This window comes from Anabas testudineus, chromosome 3 (genome assembly GCF_900324465.2).
Source record: "Anabas testudineus chromosome 3, fAnaTes1.2, whole genome shotgun sequence".
NCBI classification, from domain to species: Eukaryota; Metazoa; Chordata; class Actinopteri; order Anabantiformes; family Anabantidae; genus Anabas; species Anabas testudineus.
The window spans coordinates 8,968,014-8,988,066 of NC_046612.1; the positions used below are offsets into that span (position 1 = coordinate 8,968,014).

The 20,053-nt window shown below is 38.8% G+C and overlaps 2 protein-coding genes across 3 annotated transcripts in view; one reads left to right on the forward strand and one right to left on the reverse strand.

The window, feature by feature from the left end:
- Positions 1–1,458: 1,458 nt before the first annotated feature.
- Positions 1,459–9,923, reverse strand: copb1 (COPI coat complex subunit beta 1). The gene is made up of 22 exons (XM_026379191.1): positions 9,789–9,923; positions 7,453–7,605; positions 7,059–7,288; positions 6,748–6,917; positions 6,533–6,647; positions 6,326–6,418; positions 6,079–6,216; positions 5,769–5,888; positions 5,495–5,602; positions 5,242–5,388; positions 4,996–5,141; positions 4,526–4,622; positions 4,279–4,439; positions 4,064–4,184; positions 3,731–3,958; positions 3,347–3,526; positions 3,023–3,167; positions 2,817–2,936; positions 2,565–2,710; positions 2,306–2,395; positions 1,981–2,136; positions 1,459–1,733 (listed from the first exon to the last, which is right to left on the reverse strand). The coding sequence occupies exons 2-22, from the start codon at positions 7,541–7,543 to the stop codon at positions 1,674–1,676; spliced, it is 2,862 nt and encodes a 953-aa protein (XP_026234976.1). The 5' UTR covers positions 7,544–7,605; positions 9,789–9,923; the 3' UTR covers positions 1,459–1,673.
- Positions 9,924–12,773: 2,850 nt separating this feature from the next.
- Positions 12,774–20,053, forward strand: part of pde3b (phosphodiesterase 3B) — a 38,970-nt gene continuing 31,690 nt past the window's right edge. For both annotated transcript variants that reach the window (XM_026379189.2, XM_026379190.2), the window contains exon 1: positions 12,774–13,998. In XM_026379189.2, coding sequence (XP_026234974.1) covers positions 13,111–13,998 — 888 coding nt within the window. In that variant the 5' untranslated portion in view covers positions 12,774–13,110. The remainder of the gene's footprint in view (positions 13,999–20,053) is intronic.

The following is a 20,053-nucleotide window of genomic DNA, read 5'->3' on the forward strand; positions in this document are numbered from 1 at the left end:
TTCACAGGAAATGACATAAGAATTCAGTCATTTTCACATAATTTTACAGGTTGAGCACAATCAAATAATAAAAAAAGGTATAAAGTAAATGTAAATCTAAATATGATGCAGACAAATGAGTTCCCCATGGTGAGGTTTCACTTGGATTGTTTCTGACAGTGTTGAAGTGCAGACTCCTGCTAATTAATCTGAAACAACACTTTCTTTTAGTGTAGACAAACAGTTTTATTTAACCATTTCAATCCTACTACACTGTTCAACCTTACAGATTCATCACCACACTGTACTTTGACTGGTGTGGCGCCACCTAGTGTCAATTTACCTGCCACTGTGAACTTCGGTGTTGTTGAATTTGGTTCATTTTTTTACTGCTTTACCTGTTTTGTTAAAGGTTATTATTGAGGGAAAGCCTGTAAACCTTTGATGAGGAGAACATGCAGCTACATGCAGCTTGTCAGAATAAAAAATAGGGCACAAAACACCAAACCTTAGTTTTATTGTCTCGTTGTGATATCTCCATCAGTTATTGAGACACATTTTGTTTAATATCTAATATCTATTATTTAGTCAGTGTGGTTCATAAGTTACAGTTATTTTCATTTGATGATGTCATTTTTGGCATTTTGTGTCCAAAGTAAGGGTGGAGTGGAACAGATTGACTTAGTGGGTTTTCCTGCAATTGTGACAATTCTCAGTAATATCTACAATAAATCACAGAAAGGCTGCACACAGTAGCTTGGATGTGAAAAACCTGCCAAATAGCTGTTTATTGTCACGGATGGCGCTCTGATGTCAAAGCCACCTTTCAACCATTATCTAACCCCCTGCAGAGACAGTTTTCACAGGTATTGTAAATGTATGACCAAGGTTGTGAACCTTTAATCTGGCAGTTAAAAGACGCATTTTAAGGCATCTGAGAAAGTCTAATCAGAGCCTAGAGCTATAAACGTGGACAGTCCCTTCATTTGAGGACACAATGTCTCTTTGAAATCACTTATTAAACTATTATCTACTACACCACATGTACAGTGACTCAAACAGTAGCTGGTATTCAAAACATTCATTTAATGAGTGGTAGACATTTCATGTACAGTATATAAGTCAGAAAGAGATTTACTTCATCTCCATCTCCATTATTAAATGTGTTACATTCACGAGTCATTTCCATCGATTCCATGTATTTTAATCAAAGTTTCACAGCATATAAAATAAGCCTTTAAAAGGAACCCAGCTAGGAGGTACCAGAAGAGAGCCGTCGAGATTTACAAGGAAACCCTCCATTGCTCACAGTTAATCTTAACTTGCTCTCAGTATTGGAAGATTACAAAACACTATTTGTCCACATCACTGTTTTCTTCCTTTTAAATATGAAATCAAGTGAACTAATGAAACACGACGGTGAAAAATGTCCATAACTACAGATGGAGCTGTGACTCAGTGAAGACAGCAAGAGGCAAATGGTTCTACTTCTTTTAATAGTTGTTTATTGAAAATTAAACAGGGACAGAGACATTACTTAGATGTAGTTTACAGATAAAGCTGATATTTATATATATAAAAAAAAAAAAAACAGAAGCAACTGACCATACCAAGTTTTTAATTTGCTGTGGTGAAAAGGCTGTGAAGTGGGTGATACAAGAAAACAGCGAGTGACTTTTTAAAAGTCACAAGGATCAGATGTTTGTCTTTTTCTGGGAGAGGTTGATCTTGTCGCCGAGGCTCAAGGCCATCCCCTGTGGAATGAAGGAGGGAGGATTTACTGTAACAGACCATTCTATTGTAACATTGGACACATAGTGCAAAGTCATGTAATGGACCATTTCATATTTCAACTGTGCTTGTCCATTCAGTCCAGTTCTTTCAATGATGTATTAAACTAAAATGATAGCATTAATCCGTCACATTGCTTGAGCTGAGGCTAAATGAATTCAACCAAGCCTCTTCATCTCAAGGCTTTGTGGTGTAGCAGCTCTGACCCACCTGACTTTTGGCTCTAATGCGTATGTGTCCATTGACAGGCGCCTCGGGGCCCAGGTGGATGGGCTTCTCAATGCTGACATTAGCTAGCGCATCTTCTCCAAAGATAGAACGAGCATAAAGGTTGGCAGCCATGAAGCCACAGAAGCCCGACAGTGCCTGGTTGATAAGACATAAAAGTTTTAACACAGTTCATATGATGGGTCTAGTGATGATTAAATAAACGACTTTACAAAAATCAGTTCAACTGTACCACCGCTGACAGTTTAATTTCCCATTTCAAAGTCTATTTACTTTCTTTGCCCTGCTACATGTGTCTCATACCAACCTTCTCAGGAGTCAGACACTTCATGTTGGTGGATTTAAGAATATGTTGGAGGTACTCATTCAGATCCGTGATGTTGGTGTTCACGGTCACCTATAACAAAGAAAGTGCTTAAGGAAAAGCTTTTTATTTTTATTTTTTCAAACACCTTTTGTAGGTTGGTTGAATGTAAAATAAGAATTGGAAAAACAAACAAACAAACAAACCAAAAAGAAATAAATCCAATAATACCAGTCAGATTATATGGAAATATTAATTTTACCTTGTTTTCCCACTCAAACTCTGCCCACATCTGTCTGAATTCTGCATCAGTGCAGGAGGCTGGCTGGATGTAGTCCATGATGTCGATGTGGATGTCACTGAGGACGACGCAGTTTCTGTCGCTGGCAGCTCCAGACACGTCATAGACTGAAGAGAAAGAGTCAAACATCCCCACAAATAAGAAAAAATGCTCTGGTTTATGTAGAGCAAATCAAATGCAGGATGTTAAATGGACACCAAATGTGTTTCTTACCAATGTTACCAAATATAATGCCATTCTCTGTAGAAGCCACCTTGACATTGGCCTTGATGTTAGCAAAATCATGAGGTGCCAGAGTTAGAGGTGAAGGCTTCTCAACCAGCTTGAGATCACCTGTAGAGTAATAACACTCAGTTTAGTGATGTGACCGACAAGCAATATTAATTTCTCCAGTGAGGTGGAAAACAAACCAGACCAACCTAAAGTGGCCAGCTCAAGAGTGCAGTTCTGGAGAGTATCGCTGGTTTGGTTGACCACCAGCACATCCAGCACAATATCATACTGGTTGACATGGACATAGGCTTCAGCATACACCGGATCTGAGAAGCCTGTCAGCTGTGTCACCTAATTGGACAGAAGTGTATTATGTTTGATCTTCAATTATAATAATGCAAAAGAAACATTTCAAAAACTGTAGTGATCCATATCCAAAAAAATAACAAAATAAATAACATTAACTACATAGCAGATTCACATTTAAGTCTCTTCAGCTCTTCAAGCTTTCTGCTTAACTTATGTTTTACCTTATTGAGTTTTGAAGCCAGGGGATCAGCAGCCTCCTTTCTCTGAGTGTTGCCCATAGCAGCCAGCAGACTGAGCTGGAATTGATCCTCCTTAGAAGTCATCTCATTTTTGGCTGTGAGCTGCATGAAGGAGATGGGGTCGTCTGCCTGCACTGTTACGTTACGTTTTTCAGACTCTTTCTGTGGCGAAAAAAGAAAAAGATGATAATTAATGGACAAAAGTTCAGTGCCGTATGATGCTCATGCCAAGAGAAACCAGTGTCTTCATTTACATGCTAATGATGCATTTTAAAAACAGTCCAACTTCCTCTACTTATGTTCCAGCTGTACCTCGCTGTCAGGAGGTTAAGTATGAGTTCGGCCCTATGAGTCAACTATAATTACCTTCTGTGACAGTTTTTCCTCTTCCAGTCTGACAGTCAGCATATGTGACAGGGATTTGCGGCACTCCTTGTTGAAAATGTCATTCATAAGCGGAGAGCACTCTGACAGGACCTTCAGGCACAGCGAGATGCGGTCTACATCATCGTCTGTAATTGGCTTCTTGGGCAGAGAAGACTTGCCCAGGTGCAGAACAGTGACCATTATCAGCATGGCCTCTGCAACAAACGACTAAGGGGGACAGCAAAAAAGCGAGAGAGCAGAGAAACAGACTGTTGGTTAAATGATATTTACTGAGGTGTGGCATTTCTGTGAAGCAAGAAAAGAATAACTTACATTTTGTTTCTTTTTGTCTTGAACAATAGCAACATAGCGCAAGGCCACTTTGGTTAGTGTAGTGGCCAGGGAAGCTGCCACATAGAAATCTCCATCCATCAGGAAGCCTCTGAGCGGAGGCCTGGAAACACAGCAATCAGTGATTATTGAGTGAGCTGGATGTCTAAACTCCTTCCATAAAGTCCAATTGTTTCTGCACAATGGGAAATGCTTACCTATCCTCTTCTTTCTTTGAAGGCCTGGAGGAGCTCAGGGCACTCTGGGTCACATACGTGCCCATCTCTGTCACCAGCTTCTGGGCTGGAGCTGCACTGACTTCATCCTCTTGCTTCACCTCTCCTGTTTCTTTCTTTATCTCGTTGTCTACGATTGGAATCTGTCCAAGTGAGACAAACACCTCAGACATTTGTTGGACATAGTAAGAGTGTTACATTAAATTCTGATAACAGTGGACAAACGTACCTCTCCCAAGGACCTGCGTACTTCTGTCATCACACTCTGGATGTCTTCCTTGGTGCTGCAGTATTCACCCAATATCCACAGCGCTCCCCTATAGATCCTGAAATACAAAAATGGTGATAAAGGTCACAAACATAGACAAAAATTATAGTAGAAACTCCTCTATTAATATGCTAAACTCCTCTATTAATATGCTAAGTCCTGTTTGTAAAATGTTTATGAAACATTTTACAAACAGGACAATAAAAAATACATTATGCATTGATTTGCAAAAAGAGCAGAGTGACTAAATTCAGACAATTATTATTCCTCATATAAAGCAACCAGCTGCTAAACCAAAGAGTTACCTAAGAGTTAATAACAGATCGATTTACCTACTTCTACATCATCTACTCAAATTTCATGATTTATGATTTTCATTAAAAAAGGATCATTGTAATAATAATACCCAGAATGTGCTTATTAAAACTTACTTGACAGTTTTGATAGCATGAAAGACTTCCAGCATCTTCTCGATGATGAGGGGTCTCAAGTTGTCAAATCTCTGAATGGCCTCCCGTACAAACTCCAGCACATCAGCAGCAGCTGCCTCATTAGTGTCACTTAAGAATTCCATCAGCTGTAAATCATACCAACACGCAGAGAAGTAAAAATCTATGAAATATTACAAATTTCAACAGCATCTTCTTGTCGATATACTTAAATAATTGGAAACTCACCACAGGTATGACATTGGCCGCCATATCAGGGAAACGAACACTGCAAGAGTGGAGAGTGCGCACTAACAGCTGCCTGTACTTATCAGTGTCTTCATGTTCTGTTACGTTGTTTGTCTTGATCACCTCCTTCTTCAAAACAATCACCAACTGGAAAACAAATTGATGTCACTATGTTTCCAGTATATTCATTTTTCTGTGTTCATGCCAGGATATACAACAACAACAGAACATAGATACACTGCATGCCACTAACCTCTTCTACATTACGTGATGAAACAAGGTCCAGTGCCAGTTGCAATGTCTTTTTTCTGACTTCCAGGTCAGGAGTGCTGAGAACACGCAGAATGTCCATGACAAGGTCCTGAATAAAAAGAAGAAGATTAATCGAAACCAAATTAAATCTTAAGTAGATACACCGTAGAAGCAGAGAATTGATATATCCTCATATGAAAACTACTTTTTACCAGATCCTGATATCTGTTAATGCATTACAGTACAATTATTTTCCACAAAAAAATAAAAAGTACCTGGAGCACACGCTCATGAGTGGGATGCTCCTTCAGCTCAATCAGACGATCAAGGACAATCAGCTTCACATTGTTGTCACTCTCCTTTATAATCAAATCAATGTAGCACTGGGCAGCAGCCTAGAGATCAACAACACACAGCATGCATAAGAGAGTGTACGAAACCAATTACTTCAATTCTATTATGTCTAGTGTACTACAGTGTGAGAACCATATAATCATTACATGACATACACAAATCATAACAGAATCTTATAATGATGACACAACTTTTTTTTAATTGATTCCCTTGGGGAAATTGTTGATGTACCTTAATAGCTGTGGGAGCACTGGAGAGAGTAACAAGAGTTCCAGCAGCTTCGTACTTAACAGCCGGGCTGGACGACTGCAGCAGGTTGTAGATGCAACGTATAAACCTGGCACGCTCCGAGGGGTTAGCATGGCAAACCTAACAAAGAGAACAAACAGGGCATAAGCATAGACATTAATGCTGCTCTTCCTGTGGTACACTGTTGTAATTCAAAGCTGAGATCTGACTAATAAAGGTCTGGACTCACTTTGTAAATTAGCTCCACAATGACCAGCTGAAGAATGTCACCAAAAGTGTGAACTTGGTCAATACATGTGCTGAGGTAATCCAGAGCTCGATCCTGTCAGATGTGGAAATGTGAATTCCATGATTTAGGTCAGGTCTGAGGCAGATAATGTGCAAGTGGTGTCACATAGTAGCAGGAACAGAAAGAAAAGGATAACATGCTACAAACCTGATCTGCATGAATCAGCATCATGAAAGCATTTCTCTTACAGCTGGCATCTTTCTCATTGACAAGAAAATCGTGGATCAGCTCTGGAGCATCTGGGATGAGATGTTCAAAGTTCCTAAAACAAGCACATGGCATCAGTTGCTTGTTGTTTACTAAAGAAAGGAGCATGTGGATTTGAAAAAGGCAACTGAACCAAAAAATTTAAAAGTTTGTACCTATAGATGGTGTAAATGGCCAGGACAGCATTGCGGCGCACATAGCTGTGACGGTGCTCCAGGCAGGCGCGGATCGCTGGCATGAGAGGCTCAAGCAACTCAGACTCCTTCAGCTTGCACAGGAAACGCAGAGTGGAGCCACGGATGAACTCATTGGGATGCTGCAAATCCTGATAGTGAAAGAAAGAGTTCACGTGATTATTTAAAAAATAAATGCTACTGTGAAATTACTATTTCAGTGTTAATCTTGATATCATCTTAGATAGTGTTGATCAGTCCTATTAGGACTATTAGAATTAGTAGTAACTTACCTTTCTGTAGGCATCACAGACCAGAATCATCTCCTGCAGCAGCTTCCCATCTGGAGTTGTTTTAGGGACAATCTCCCAGAAAACCAGTAGCAGTTTTTTGATGGTGTGATCTTGAAGTGGCAGCACAAAGCGAATTATGGTCATCAGCAGTCCTGGCAACTTCTCACCATTCAGGATCATGATGATAACCTTCTTCAGGGCCTCAGTCTTTGCCTTGATCTCCCCCTTCTCTGTAGAAAGGTGATTATCATCATTATGACTACTATAAACAGGACCACTATAATATTTAGAAATCTTCATCTAAGACATTTCTGAAATACATAGTTAAATTATTTCTTATTTGTTGGAGAGAAAGACTTTAGTAGTTATGCAAGTTCATATGAAGAACAGTTACCGAGATCAGTTTTAAGGCTGACTTCAGAAGGAGGCTCCGAGTCAGAAGGAACATTGATCAGAGTGTAACAAACGTTCTCTGCAGCTGTCATTTTGCTGCCGGCCTTCTATCTTTTTAGAAGAATCCCAATGAAATCTGCTCAATGGATAATACCTGCGACAAATGGAAAAAGGTAGATGTAGTAAATGGTGGAGAAATCATGTACATACACACAGAAGCTGCATAGCTACAACAAATCACTACAAATACCTTTACATAATGTATATTAAGCAAAAGCAGAAAATGAAAAAGAAACCAGATTAACCATTAAAAACACAGCATATTGTTCAGAAAACAGAATAAAGTACTTTGGGGTTGTGATTGATTTAGCAAATATAACCACTTTTTATTTATTGGAACTAAACTGCAGCACATGGACTCACAAGAAAACAGTCCAAGGTCTAACTGATGAAAGAGAAACGGTGCAATGCATTTCGTACCTGCTTTTAAAGGCTTTAAAGTGACAAGGTATTCTATGATCTTAAGCACAATAGTAATATAAAGACATGCAGCATTACAGACTACAAAGGGTCTGTGATTTTCATTTGGTATAGATTAATGCTTTGTTGATGCTGTCGGCCTGCTCACAGCTGTCACGGATAACCAGAGAAGGTTAGCGTTAGCCATGGCAGCCATAAGTGGGGCTAGTGCTAGTTCAAATGTTTGTGCAGAGGTCCGTAATGCCTCACTGAATCATTTTGGCTGTGAAAGAAAACTGACTTTGCTTACTTTTCCCAAAGAAACAATCATAAAACAACAAGGTATATAGTTATGGGACAGCAACAGAACTGAGCAATGTCTTTATCTGTTCACGGCACTTAATATATAATTGGTTTTGCAGCCTGTCTCAGCAAGAAGCAGGATTTTCAGCTAACTGGTGCTGCATTTAGCCTATATTCCAGCTGGGCATACTTCCACCCACTTTAAAACCTCCACAAGCTGGCCAATCAACCAACACAGAAGCTAGACACCCAAGAACAGAATGGAGGAAATTAGCTAATTTGCTAATACTTGGCTTCAACAGTCTGAGCTTCCTCTTTGTGTTACTGCGTTAAGCTGTGATGGAGGAATAATAACACCAATCTGAAGAGGAAACTTATATATATATTCACTAGATTTGTCCAAACTCATGGTGTTGAATGTTCATAATAAATTTAGATAGTTATTGTACAGTATTTGCACTGAACAATGACTTTCATCACTTACAATAGAAGCATATTAGCATAGCCTCTTTTAATGGCCAGTAAGAAAAGGAGGAAAAAACTTGACCTGACTACTGATTGTGAAATTGAAATTTTGTAAACGGACTCTACCTTTTAAAACTTAGAAGTCTATTTGAGTAAGTATACTGCTTTAATACCACTGGGTGAACTATTTATTGATTTAATATCACAACTACTTGTAAATGCAAACATCTACTTGATGCTTTTCTACTGTGCTATTTGTTCAACAAACCCATATGTTGCATCAATGACCGGGATTTGCAGATTATTAAATAAAACCTACCTATCTGAATTATAGATATTGCCAACAAGTCATTTGGAAAGTATGTAGTTCTGTATTCACCCATTACTATTTACTCCACTAGAGATTAAGATTTAACACGGAAAACACGATTTTAAAATGCATTGTAAAACATTTGCAAACATTACGTTGTGAAATAATATATAGCTCCATTTTAAGCTTAAATAATCAGTCCATTTATGTATTATCTCTTTAGTCTTGCAATACACATTCTGAATGTCTAACTTTTACTTGCCTTGGAGCAGTTTTACAGTGTCGATAGATACAATGTGGTACTTTGACGAATTACTTCCTCTACATCTGTCAAGAGGTCACGTTTAAAGGTTTCTGACAATTTCCTGCACCGTTTGTTGTAATTGTAAAACGTTTTGAATCACAGCATTTAGCAAATAGCTGTTACTTCGACAGCAAAAACATCAAGTAACAGCGTTACGGTAGAAAGTGACACGCAGCGTTACCAGCACCGTACAACACTGCAGCTACTCCCACTGCGTTTATAGCGTTATCTGTGTTAGCACCAACACGGGTGCAGCAAATCCCCAATAACACATAAACATTAAATACTTAATTAACGATTCAAGTGGTTACAATAAGTTAATATAGCTATATAATCAGCTGCCAAGTAGCGATCGTTAGCTAACGCCAGATTAGCTTGTGTCCAGGCTAGCGATGAAATGGAGGACAGGGACGCTAGCTAGTAGTCTTAGCAGTCACCACCGGCCGAGAAACAAAACATCACTCATGTTGGTTAAGAAATAAGTTACATTACATACCTAACTGCACGACTATTATCCTTTGGAGTGGCCTTCGATGTGCAGTTCGGGGTATTCACATCTGTAAAAAGCAGAGCTGAGCTGTCTCCTCGGCTCTCCGCCACTTCCTAATGACGTGGAAGGTTAGCTACTGAGCCACATCACTGCTACCGTGCGTCGGAAGGGTCAAACACACACGCACGGTAAAACGCGAACACGAAAATTACAGCATGTTGGGATTTAACTTCCCTTTCACAAACACAGAAGAAAGTTATTATTATTAAAAAGCCTACAATATATCAACCAAGGGTGGTGAGTAACTATGTACATTTACTAAGTTTAGTGCAAATGTGAGAGAGTTATACACATACATGTTATTTTTACTTTCCTAGGGAAATGTTGCATGTTTTGTATGTATGTATTTGTACTTTGAAAATTTAAGAGCATGTATTTTGTACATCAGCTTGAGTAAACAATAGTGATACTTAATAGTGATTCTTATCTTCTACTTGTGTGGAGTATTTGCACTTCCTTTCAAAATAAAGTAACATTTAAGATTTAATCTAAAATGGTTGCTGCCCATTGAGTTCAACGCCTTTTTTTTAAATAAGTATTTTCTGAAACCAAATGATAACTGGAATAAAATATCTATACTTTTGCTGTTTGCTCTTTTTTTTTGTGATTTAAATTTGATTCAACAGTACACTTGTTCTCATTTTAAGATGTTTCTGCCTTTTGGATGTGTTTCAGAAGTGTTTTACAGTTGAATTCTACAGGTGACAAACAACATTTACTTTAAATGTCAGCAGATCTGATGTTTATTTTATGCTGATTCTTTCAGAAGATTATTTCTATTCCCTGCAGACCACGTTAAGATATACTGATTTCTTGTTTTGTCTTCACGACAGCAGACTGAATAATGTGATATAAGGATATTTTAGAAAATCATAAAAATACTATGTCATAGTATGACAATTCAATGTTTATTGGTTTATCAGGTTTCTATGTTGCAGCCTTTTTCAGACTTGAACAAAAATAAACAATTTTATTGTAAACACTAGCACATACTTCAACAAAAGAGTACAACAGATCTTAATGGTATGCAGCACCCTCCAGTGGAAGCTTAGCCTCAGTGAGACAGTGGATGCATGGAAACTTGAACGAATTGTATCCTCAAAGTGAATGTCTTTCATTCATCTCTACTCAGTAGTAGACAGCAACAAAACAACTATAGGCCAAAAATGCCAAAACAAATACCATAAATATCAAATTGTATATTTTGTTTTTCTGAATTCTTCACTTCAAAATTTGCAAACATAATGCAGAAACAATAAGTTTATAGAATCATTCTAGGTTTATATTATTATTTCTATCAACAAAACCCATTTTAAAACCAAGCCAACAAGTAATTTATCTTATCTTATTATAATTCTGCAAATACTGCAAGAACAAAATGCACTCATAATTTTAATCACAATAAAATAAAGTGCAACACTGTGCAATAGTTTTTAAAGGGCCATCAAATTATATGTATTATTTAGTTTGGTGTCTTAATGAAAATTTAAAATATTGAAAAAATATGTTTTTTAATATTTGTGAGATTTGCAAACAGTGTCAATTGTACTGCATGACTGCAAACACCACATCAGAATTTATCATTGTTACACAATTAAAACTCACGTATTTGTGCAGGAGACGTTTGTGCATATATTTGCAGGCATGTACTTTCAAACTGACGTCACAATAAAGTATATTTGAAGTTCAAGTCAAGAACAAAGTAGTTATATGATCTCTTTATGTGACACACTAAGAGTAGCTGATTCTTTTGTTTAAATGTGTTACATCCAAGCTGAATTTCTTATGAATGGAAATTAGGCCTTCTATCTTTAAATCTGCGGTGTTCAGCAGTTAATATGTAATCTACTACAGGTGCATCATTGTTTGTGATTTAAGAAAACCGTGCCCAAGTTATGCACGCTTAAATCATCTGGCCACCATTTCGCTCTCTCTTTCTATAACGTTTTCAATGTAAATGCAATTAACTTGTCAGTTTCTTGTGGAAGGTGGCCATTTATTCACTTTTCATTTGTTGCTATTTGTTTTTATTCTTATATGTATATAAATGTAAATTTATAGTAGTTTAAGCTACTTGTAATAAAGCGTGCTGCACTGATACAATTGCTTTTCCATAATCCCTTTTTCACAGCAGTATTAACATTGAGAGTAATTACATTATTCCTCTATTGAAATGTTCACTGAGCCATGTGACTGAGACAGTGCTAGCCACCTGGAACTGGCTAAGCTAAGTGCTATGCAGTCATCGTCCATGTTAATAATTACACCTGTGCTTTTCCTGCTGTGACATGTCAGATTTGATACCGTTTAAAAGGTATTGGCCTATTATTTGTCTGTGGTAGGTCAGAGATTGGAAACTGTAAAAACATAATCGCTGTTGCGTAGGATGTTGAAACTGTTCACAACTTAAACTAACAGTTTTTAGGATACCATGCCAACAATAGTTTACGTTTACAGAAAGCTTCTGCATTTAAAACAGCATTAAATGAAGCTGTTTATGCCAGTTATGAATAATGGCTTTGACACCATGTTTCTTAACCTTGCCAAATATTTCAAAAGGACATTTTAGACACTTTTCTGTCCCACAGCTCGCAATTTCTAGGAGTTATTTTGATCAGTGTAATCGACAATCGTCTACTTTTCGAAGTCCAAGGCAGGCGAACCAAACGATCCCAGAGCAAAACGATCCGGCGACAGGCACACTTTGACCAACATACAAAAAACATTTTAAGATGTTAAAATAGTCCCTTATTGATACAATACAGCTAATTATTGTATATTTAAGCTAAGTGAAATTCTATAACGCGGTTAGAAAGTGATATTCAAGCGGTGCACAAAGCGGTGTTTTAAAAATAATAACAAAAGTCCACCATGTGCATAAGGAGTGCATTGTTGTGCACACGGAGGTGGTGCGTGTGTGTGTGTGTGTGTGTGTGTGTGTGTTTGTGGCGACATTAATAACGTTTATTTCATTCTCATCCATTGCAGCCTCGCAGTGCACCGGTTGTTTATTAGGTTTGTTAGGATCCAGCTCAGGGTTGGTTCCCAGCTCCCCTGCGGTGCGAGTTGTGGCCTGTAGGCGGCGACAGAGAGCTCCGTTTGCGTAAAAACAACATCTCACCTTCTTTCTTTAGTCCAAGTGCTGGAGCACGTTTGACTGACCATGGAGCGCACTCGCTGTCATGTAGTTCAGCGTTAACGCGGCGTGAAACGGACGAGAGGGAGACTTTAGTGTGGATACGAGGGGGGCCCCCCCCACAGTCGAGCCATGGCTGCACGGGAGGAAGGAGAGATTTTGCACAGTAAAACAAGGCACCACGACGGAGCTGGAAGTGTAAACAGCTCAGAGGGCTTCAGGAACGGCTATGTGAAGAGCTGCGTCACCCCCCTGAAACAGGACCATCACAGGGGATTTCTGCTTAACGTCTGCAGGTTTTGCAACCAGGACATACTCAGTTCAAGACTGTTAAAGGTCTCTGTCCTCCACGTCGGCGCCTTTGTCGTTTTCGCGCTCTCCTTTCTCGTTTCCAGGAGCTTGCAGAGTGACTCGCTTTGGGATTTGCGGAGTTTTCTGTCGGGCTTCTCCCAGTGCATCAGTCCTCTGTTCAGCATAGGATGTGCGTTCTTCTTCCTGACGTTTTACCTGAGGAGGAGAAAGAAGGAGAGCTGCAGATGTTGGCTGCTGTCGCTGCCAGCGTCGTGTTACCTCGGGGATTTTCTGGTCCTGCGCTTCTTGCAATGGGGAGAGGACCAGCACCAGATGCAAATGGTGGGCAGGTTGCTCTTCGTGCTGGGGTGTGTGGGTCTGCTCACGCTGATCCCCACTCTCAAACTCAAACACAGCGTGCTCGTCCTGGTTTTCGCCAGCATCGTGTGGCTCGTTTCTTTCACAAGTTTGAGCAGCCTGCCCGCACTGCTCAGACCGCTCTTCGCCTGCTTCGCCGGGGTCTCCGGCTCCTTGTTGGGGCTCAGCTTTGACCGATATTACCCGTCGAGGGACGCACCGAGTGGGATTTCCAGCGCCGACGAAAAGGTGCCAGTGATCAGACCCAGGAGAAGGTCCAGCTGCGTGTCACTGGGGGAAACCTCCACCAGCTATTATGGCAGCTGTAAAATGCCCCGCAGACCCTCGTTACCCTGTATATCCAGAGAACAGGTAGGTGTTCCCCTGCAGGACCACTTGCTAAAGTAGGCCCTCTGGTCACACGTGTGCGTCACAGGAGGAAAACACCCGATCTAATGTCAGGATAAAGCTCACACATGACACCTGCAGAAAACGCTTTTTTCACACATTATTATTAATAATAATAATAATAATAATAATAAAGTGGCCAGATAACCAGCCCAGCACATGCTGTGGCTGTGAATGACTTAACAAGGCTGTGACAGATTCCAGGTAGAAGGCAATCACACGTTTATTATTTGCAGTGGTATAAATAACAAGCAAGGGCTTAGTCCAAGTGTATTTTATAAATTTAAGTTTTATTTATCACTTATTAAAAAAAAAAAAAGTCAGTTTTGCAGCAGGTAAATGCGTGGAATTAAATATCAGCATTCAGCATGCAAGTGTGTGCAACCCATTTACCTGGGCTGCACTTAATGTCTTATTATTATTATTATTATTATTATTATTATTGTTGTTATTATTGTTATTGCCACAGTGTATGTATATGTAATAAAATATACAAATTGCTAAACGGTTTCTATGTTAGATAATCAATAAAGTGTTGGTGTCCATCTGCACCATGCTGTCAAAAGAACCAAAACAAACAGCAGCTAAGCCAGTGTTGTGGACCACAGTGTCCAAGAACTGAAATCAAGCAAACAAAATAATGCTGGACACACACTGGAATTATTCCACAGCCTGTACTGAGTGTGTGCTCCTTTTTTCTTTTGTTTGTCTGTATACACAGGTTACAGGCTGTATGAAAACAGTTTGTTTACATACTGTAGCCAACAGCTCCACTGCAACGTGAGCTCCATTCTTGTGTGAGTTTTGTAAACCAATGCACCCATATCAAGTGATATCCACACAAATAGAAGACAATCGTGTTGCCTAAAGTACGTTTTAAACAGAATGACATTATCAGCGTTATTGTTGAACAATGGAAAGCGTGCAGCCACCAGCCGTCAGATCACACACATTGTTTCTGCGTCCTTTGAGCTTTGTCAGAAATGATAAGAGAACTAAAAATGTATGTCCAGTTTGTCTCGGTTGGGTTATTTCCAGCAGTTGTTTTTTCACTTCATTGTGTTTCAGGCTATTAGCAGATTAACAACCACACTCAGTTAGGCCTCAAACTGCACATGAAAACTCAAAACTGATTGTACCATTCAAGAAATTGTATGAATATGCAAACTCGAGTTTCCTTATTTGACTACTATCTCAGTCCAGCTTGTTATATTCTGTGAGATACAGATATATATATATTAGTTCCCACACTTTTTTTAAAGTCTGTTTTCTGATAGAAGCTTCAGCTCTAACATTTACATTTGGGAGGAAAAATATATATTCATGTGTTTTTGAAACCACCCATTCTGTACTTCACTGCTGAGGTATTTGAGAATTAAATCTGAATAATGTCTTGAGGAAAACAAACTTTCTCCCTCATAGTTTGTTTTCTAGGCAACATGTGTTACACTAAAAATACAGCATATGATGATTTTCAGTTGGAAAGTTGAAAAAGGACACTGCTTTTGATTGAACCATATATGTATTTCTAAATTGGTAACCATTTCAATGCAGTTACCCTGTTATTTGCCTGTCCCGCATACTCAAACAGATTACGTTAAACCTCTTTTTTAAATATAAACTTTAGGCCAAATTGTGGAACATATGTGAGAAGAACAACCACAATTTGTTGTAGAGGTAAAAGATTATTGATGCGTGCATGGTCATGCAATCTTATCAGCTGAATATCAGACATGCATTTTAATCCATATTGAGTTTAAACCAGCCAAAACTGCAGGCCAGTGATTAGTGATTAAAGGGGAGAAACGACATAAAGATACTTCTCCCCCTGTGAATTTCCTCTGGGAAATGCCAGTCAGATGCATTAAAGTCTGAATTGCCTGTTCTTTGTGAATTGTGACATGAGCGCGTCTGTCTATCTGTAGGTGTCAGTCCTGCGATGCAGCTTACTGGCAACCTGTATGATGTGTTGTACCCACTGCATGCTGGGAGAGATCTTACTCACTGGCATGGTGTGATAACCAACAATAGTAGCTGTCTAGCACATAATGTAGGGAAGAGCTGTCGTAGATGTGTTTGTATGCTTAAATAAAAAAAAAAAAGCGGAGGGGAGGTTGTTTATTTCATAAGATTTTAGAATTGTTTTAAATTGTAGCTGTTAATGATACTAAGCTTTTCCTTTCCTGCATTTGACAGGCAGAAAATATAGTCAGTGAAGAACTGTAAACTGAGCTAAAAAAAAAAAAAAAAAAGCTGTAATATAACTGCTCTGTGTAGTAATGAGTGATTTTATACAAAACCCGACAGTTTGCGTCAGAGGCAGGCAAAAAGAGACACAAAGGAAGATTCAGAAGGAGTTACTCAGGGTTCACTGGTGATCTCTGTTCTTCATCTTCACACACATTTTGCACTGCACACAAATCTGTCAGCCCCCTTTTCTCCCAACTTTGGAGGGTCCCTGGTTTTCTGTCTTTCGCTGGAAGAGTATTTTTAATGTTTTTCAACATGCAGTTCATCGCCATGAAAAATGGTTGCATGGTGCATAGATAAAAGTCAAGATCTTTCTGATTAAGTCTCAAAAGCAAATGAACTAGATAAAAACTTAATTCATGGTTTAAACAAAACATGAAAACTTCACAATTTGTAGAAGTTCCTCGGCCTTTGGTTAATTTTGCACCTGCTGTACAAATAAAAAAACATCCTTGTGCAGTGTTTTATTAATTGTCAGATTCTTGTTAAGATCATGTCAAACGACACCCCCTAAGAAGATACTGTCAACAGTTAAGTATTTTACTACAAGTACCTAGCAGCGTCACTTTTGTCTGATGCTTTGTAATTATAAGAAATTACTCTCACTGGTAAAAAAATGTCTGCCACAACCCTCTAATGTAACAATCTGTAACTAATACACTACAATGAATAATGGAGCTGACTAAGGACATATCAGTTGATGCTTTTCGGTGTAAAAGTTCTTTGCCTCCTCTTGTAGTTTTATATATCATGAGAAGTCTTGTGGAAGCCTACAGAGACTTGCAATAATAACTACAACAAACTCATTCATGTTTTTTTCCGTCATTTTGATGTGGAAATAGAAGAAAGCACGGTTAAGACTCTTCTTTGTACTCTGTTGCGTTTGTGCTCTTTCGTGTCATGTCGAAAAATTAGGAATGCTTTTAGAGTATTTTTAACATCTGATGTGTTCTTCCGTTGGGTGCAGACGTCCATCCATCTACTATCTGAACTGCTTATCCTGTCGCATCTATTATCTAAACTGCTTAAGGGTCGCAGGGGTGCTGGACCAGATCCGAGCTGTCACTGGACGAGAGGCAGGGTACGTCCTGAACAGGTCATCAGGCCGTCTCAGGGCTGACATGTACAGAGATACGCAACCATTTATGCTCCCATTCACACATATGAGCTTATAGTTACCATTTCACCTAACAGCACGTCTTTGGATTGTGGAACTGAGTTGAATTCAGACCCACACAGCCATGGGAAAACATGGAAATTGATGTAGACCATGGCCTGTAACACACTTGAACAGGGCCCTAACCCTGGTCCTAAAAAGACACAGACCTGCATGTAACCTACAGCTTCTAACTGGCTCAACACAGCTGATCCAAGTAATCAGCAGTGGACAGGGAAGGGATACTAGTAAACAAGCAGGGTACTGGCTCAAGGACCTGGGTTAACCACCCCTGCAGACAGCTGAGTTTGAGTTGTGTATGTCGAAACGTTTGTGGCATTTAAAGGATTAAACTTGATTTTGAATGTTTGGCTTGTTATTTGTCATGTACATGACAGAATTAAAGAACTACAATATATGAGTGATAGTTCAATGCAGAAATGCCAGAAAATAGTTATAGTTTCTGTCTCAGTTTTTCTTTATTTGGTTTATTTGGTTCTGAATTCAAATTTAGGCCACAGATAAACATTTCATGAAATCGAGGGTTCAAATGTTGTCACATTTCTCCAGTCACTAGATATATTTGCTGACTGAACATTGAGCCACCTAAAAGTGTTAGTTACTGTTAATTAACCAGACGTTAATCAAGGTGATTAAATATTAAATTGTGTATTATTACAGGATGCACCATCTAGACACCACAATTCAATAATCCAGACTTATTGATCAGTGTCTCTCGCAGGTTTAAACAGACGCTACTGTTGTTGTTTTTCTTAAAGCTGCACTGGGATGTTTTTTGGCCACTAGTGGCGCTGTAGAGTGATGCAGGTTTTCTGATTTTGTTCTAACTTATTCTCTTCTGTAAATACACCAAGCTGATGATCAGCTGCCGTGTTGTTGGTGAGCCTCTAGTTTTTGCTCCCACAACACTGACACTAGTTGAACCCCTGTTGATGGCTTTGTAGCCATGTAGCTATACACTGTCTATAGTGAGCGAGAGTGGTGTGAAAATAGTAAGCAAACTCTGCCATGTGTCTTTTTCTACTTTCCCTTTTGCTTTATAGAATACCATCACCTGCTGAGTTGTTTCCTGGTGCTACTTTTTGGCCCAGACAAAGTTAAAGTGAGGCAACGCAAAAGTTGCTCCCAGTTGCCTCCAGCTCTTTGATGTCGGCCTGTTGTGTCACAGCCCTTAGTTTTCACGACCACAGGGAGCAATGTTAGGAGTGACGGAGAAACGGTCACAATGAAGCTGTTGTAGGGAAAATATTCGCTGTTTGTCTCACTCATCACCTCAGCACAGGTAATCCAGCCTTATGCAAAGACAGATTTCACGCTGTTTCTGCTTTATTATTTCTATTTTGTTAGTTGGCACATCCTCAGACTGCATTTAAACTAAAGATAGACAGAGAATAGACACTTAAACATTATTTGGCTTTCAAAATAGTTGTTAGTTGCAGTGTGTCCTAAAAGACAGCTACAGTACAAAACACAACTGAGTACAACCCCAGAAAGTGTCACTGAAAAGATTAAAATTGCAATTAGTCATAATATTTCTTATATCAGTCGATATAATTAAATCTAAATAATAAAAGGGAGTTGTGAAGATACTATGGAAGATGCTTCTGACTCAGTTTGTTGTGCAGTGATATTTAGCTGCTTCTCAGACTTTAGGTCAGAATCTCTCTACACTTGAACGGACTCTTCCGTTCAACAGTCTCCTCGTTTTTTGAGCTTCTAATTGTGCCTGTTCGAGTGTCTTCTTCAGTAACGCTGTTGCTCAGGTTTTCGTCAGCATTTTGTCTTATATCACTCCCATTCCTGCAGTATCCTTAACATTAGCATGTGACCCTTCGTGTGCCACTGTTACCCAGGCACTGTGTCCATTTTGTGATAGATATCTTTATTGTTTTATTGCTTGGTTCAAATTTAATAATTGTTGTTATTTTTAAAGGTATTTAACTTTAAGTGTAATTTTAAAAATCATTTAAAATATCAACTTTGCTATAATGTAGGAAGGTTGGAACCAGAAATTAGTTTTGACTTTAATATTTAGTGTCAAACATTTTAGTGAGACTCTTCAAATGATCATACAGCTGTTTAGAAGAGCACAGCGTTTAAAGTTCATTTTACAGGTGAACAAGTCAGATGCAAAAGCTCAGACTTACAATTTAAATAGATGTATTGTTTACGCACACAGTATATAGACATACGCTATATTAACACGAATGGGAATTACAGTTAATTACAAGAATTACAATTAATTATTTTAAAAAGTAAATAAAATGAAAGCCTATGGAGTTTAACAAAGCATTGTGCATTACCTGGTACACCCACAAAATAGGGAACTACCTTTATTTTATTTATTTTTTAAATCTACTATTGTATCGAGAACCACAGCCCAAATGATTTTAGAAAGTTTACATTTGAAAGGTTAAACTTACACAGTCATGCTACTTGTTTCAAACAAATATCAGAACAGAACAGCTCCATTGATCACACGCAGCTGTCTGATGACATAAATTTCAAGTGACACTTGTCTGTGTACATAACACCAGGACAAAGTATGAAATTGCTGGATGTACACATACCAGAAGGCTAAAGCAAATATTA

Bases quoted from the DNA above. Each gene is read 5' to 3' on its own strand.
- copb1 (XM_026379191.1), bottom strand. From the start codon at position 7,543: ATGACAGCTGCAGAGAACGTTTGTTACACTCTGATCAATGTTCCTTCT. The intron at 6,648-6,747 runs GTACAAACTTTT...TGCTTGTTTTAG, and splicing joins GCCATTTACACCATCTATAG to GAACTTTGAACATCTCATCC. The intron at 6,217-6,325 runs GTGAGTCCAGAC...TCTCTTTGTTAG, and splicing joins TTGTGGAGCTAATTTACAAA to GTTTGCCATGCTAACCCCTC.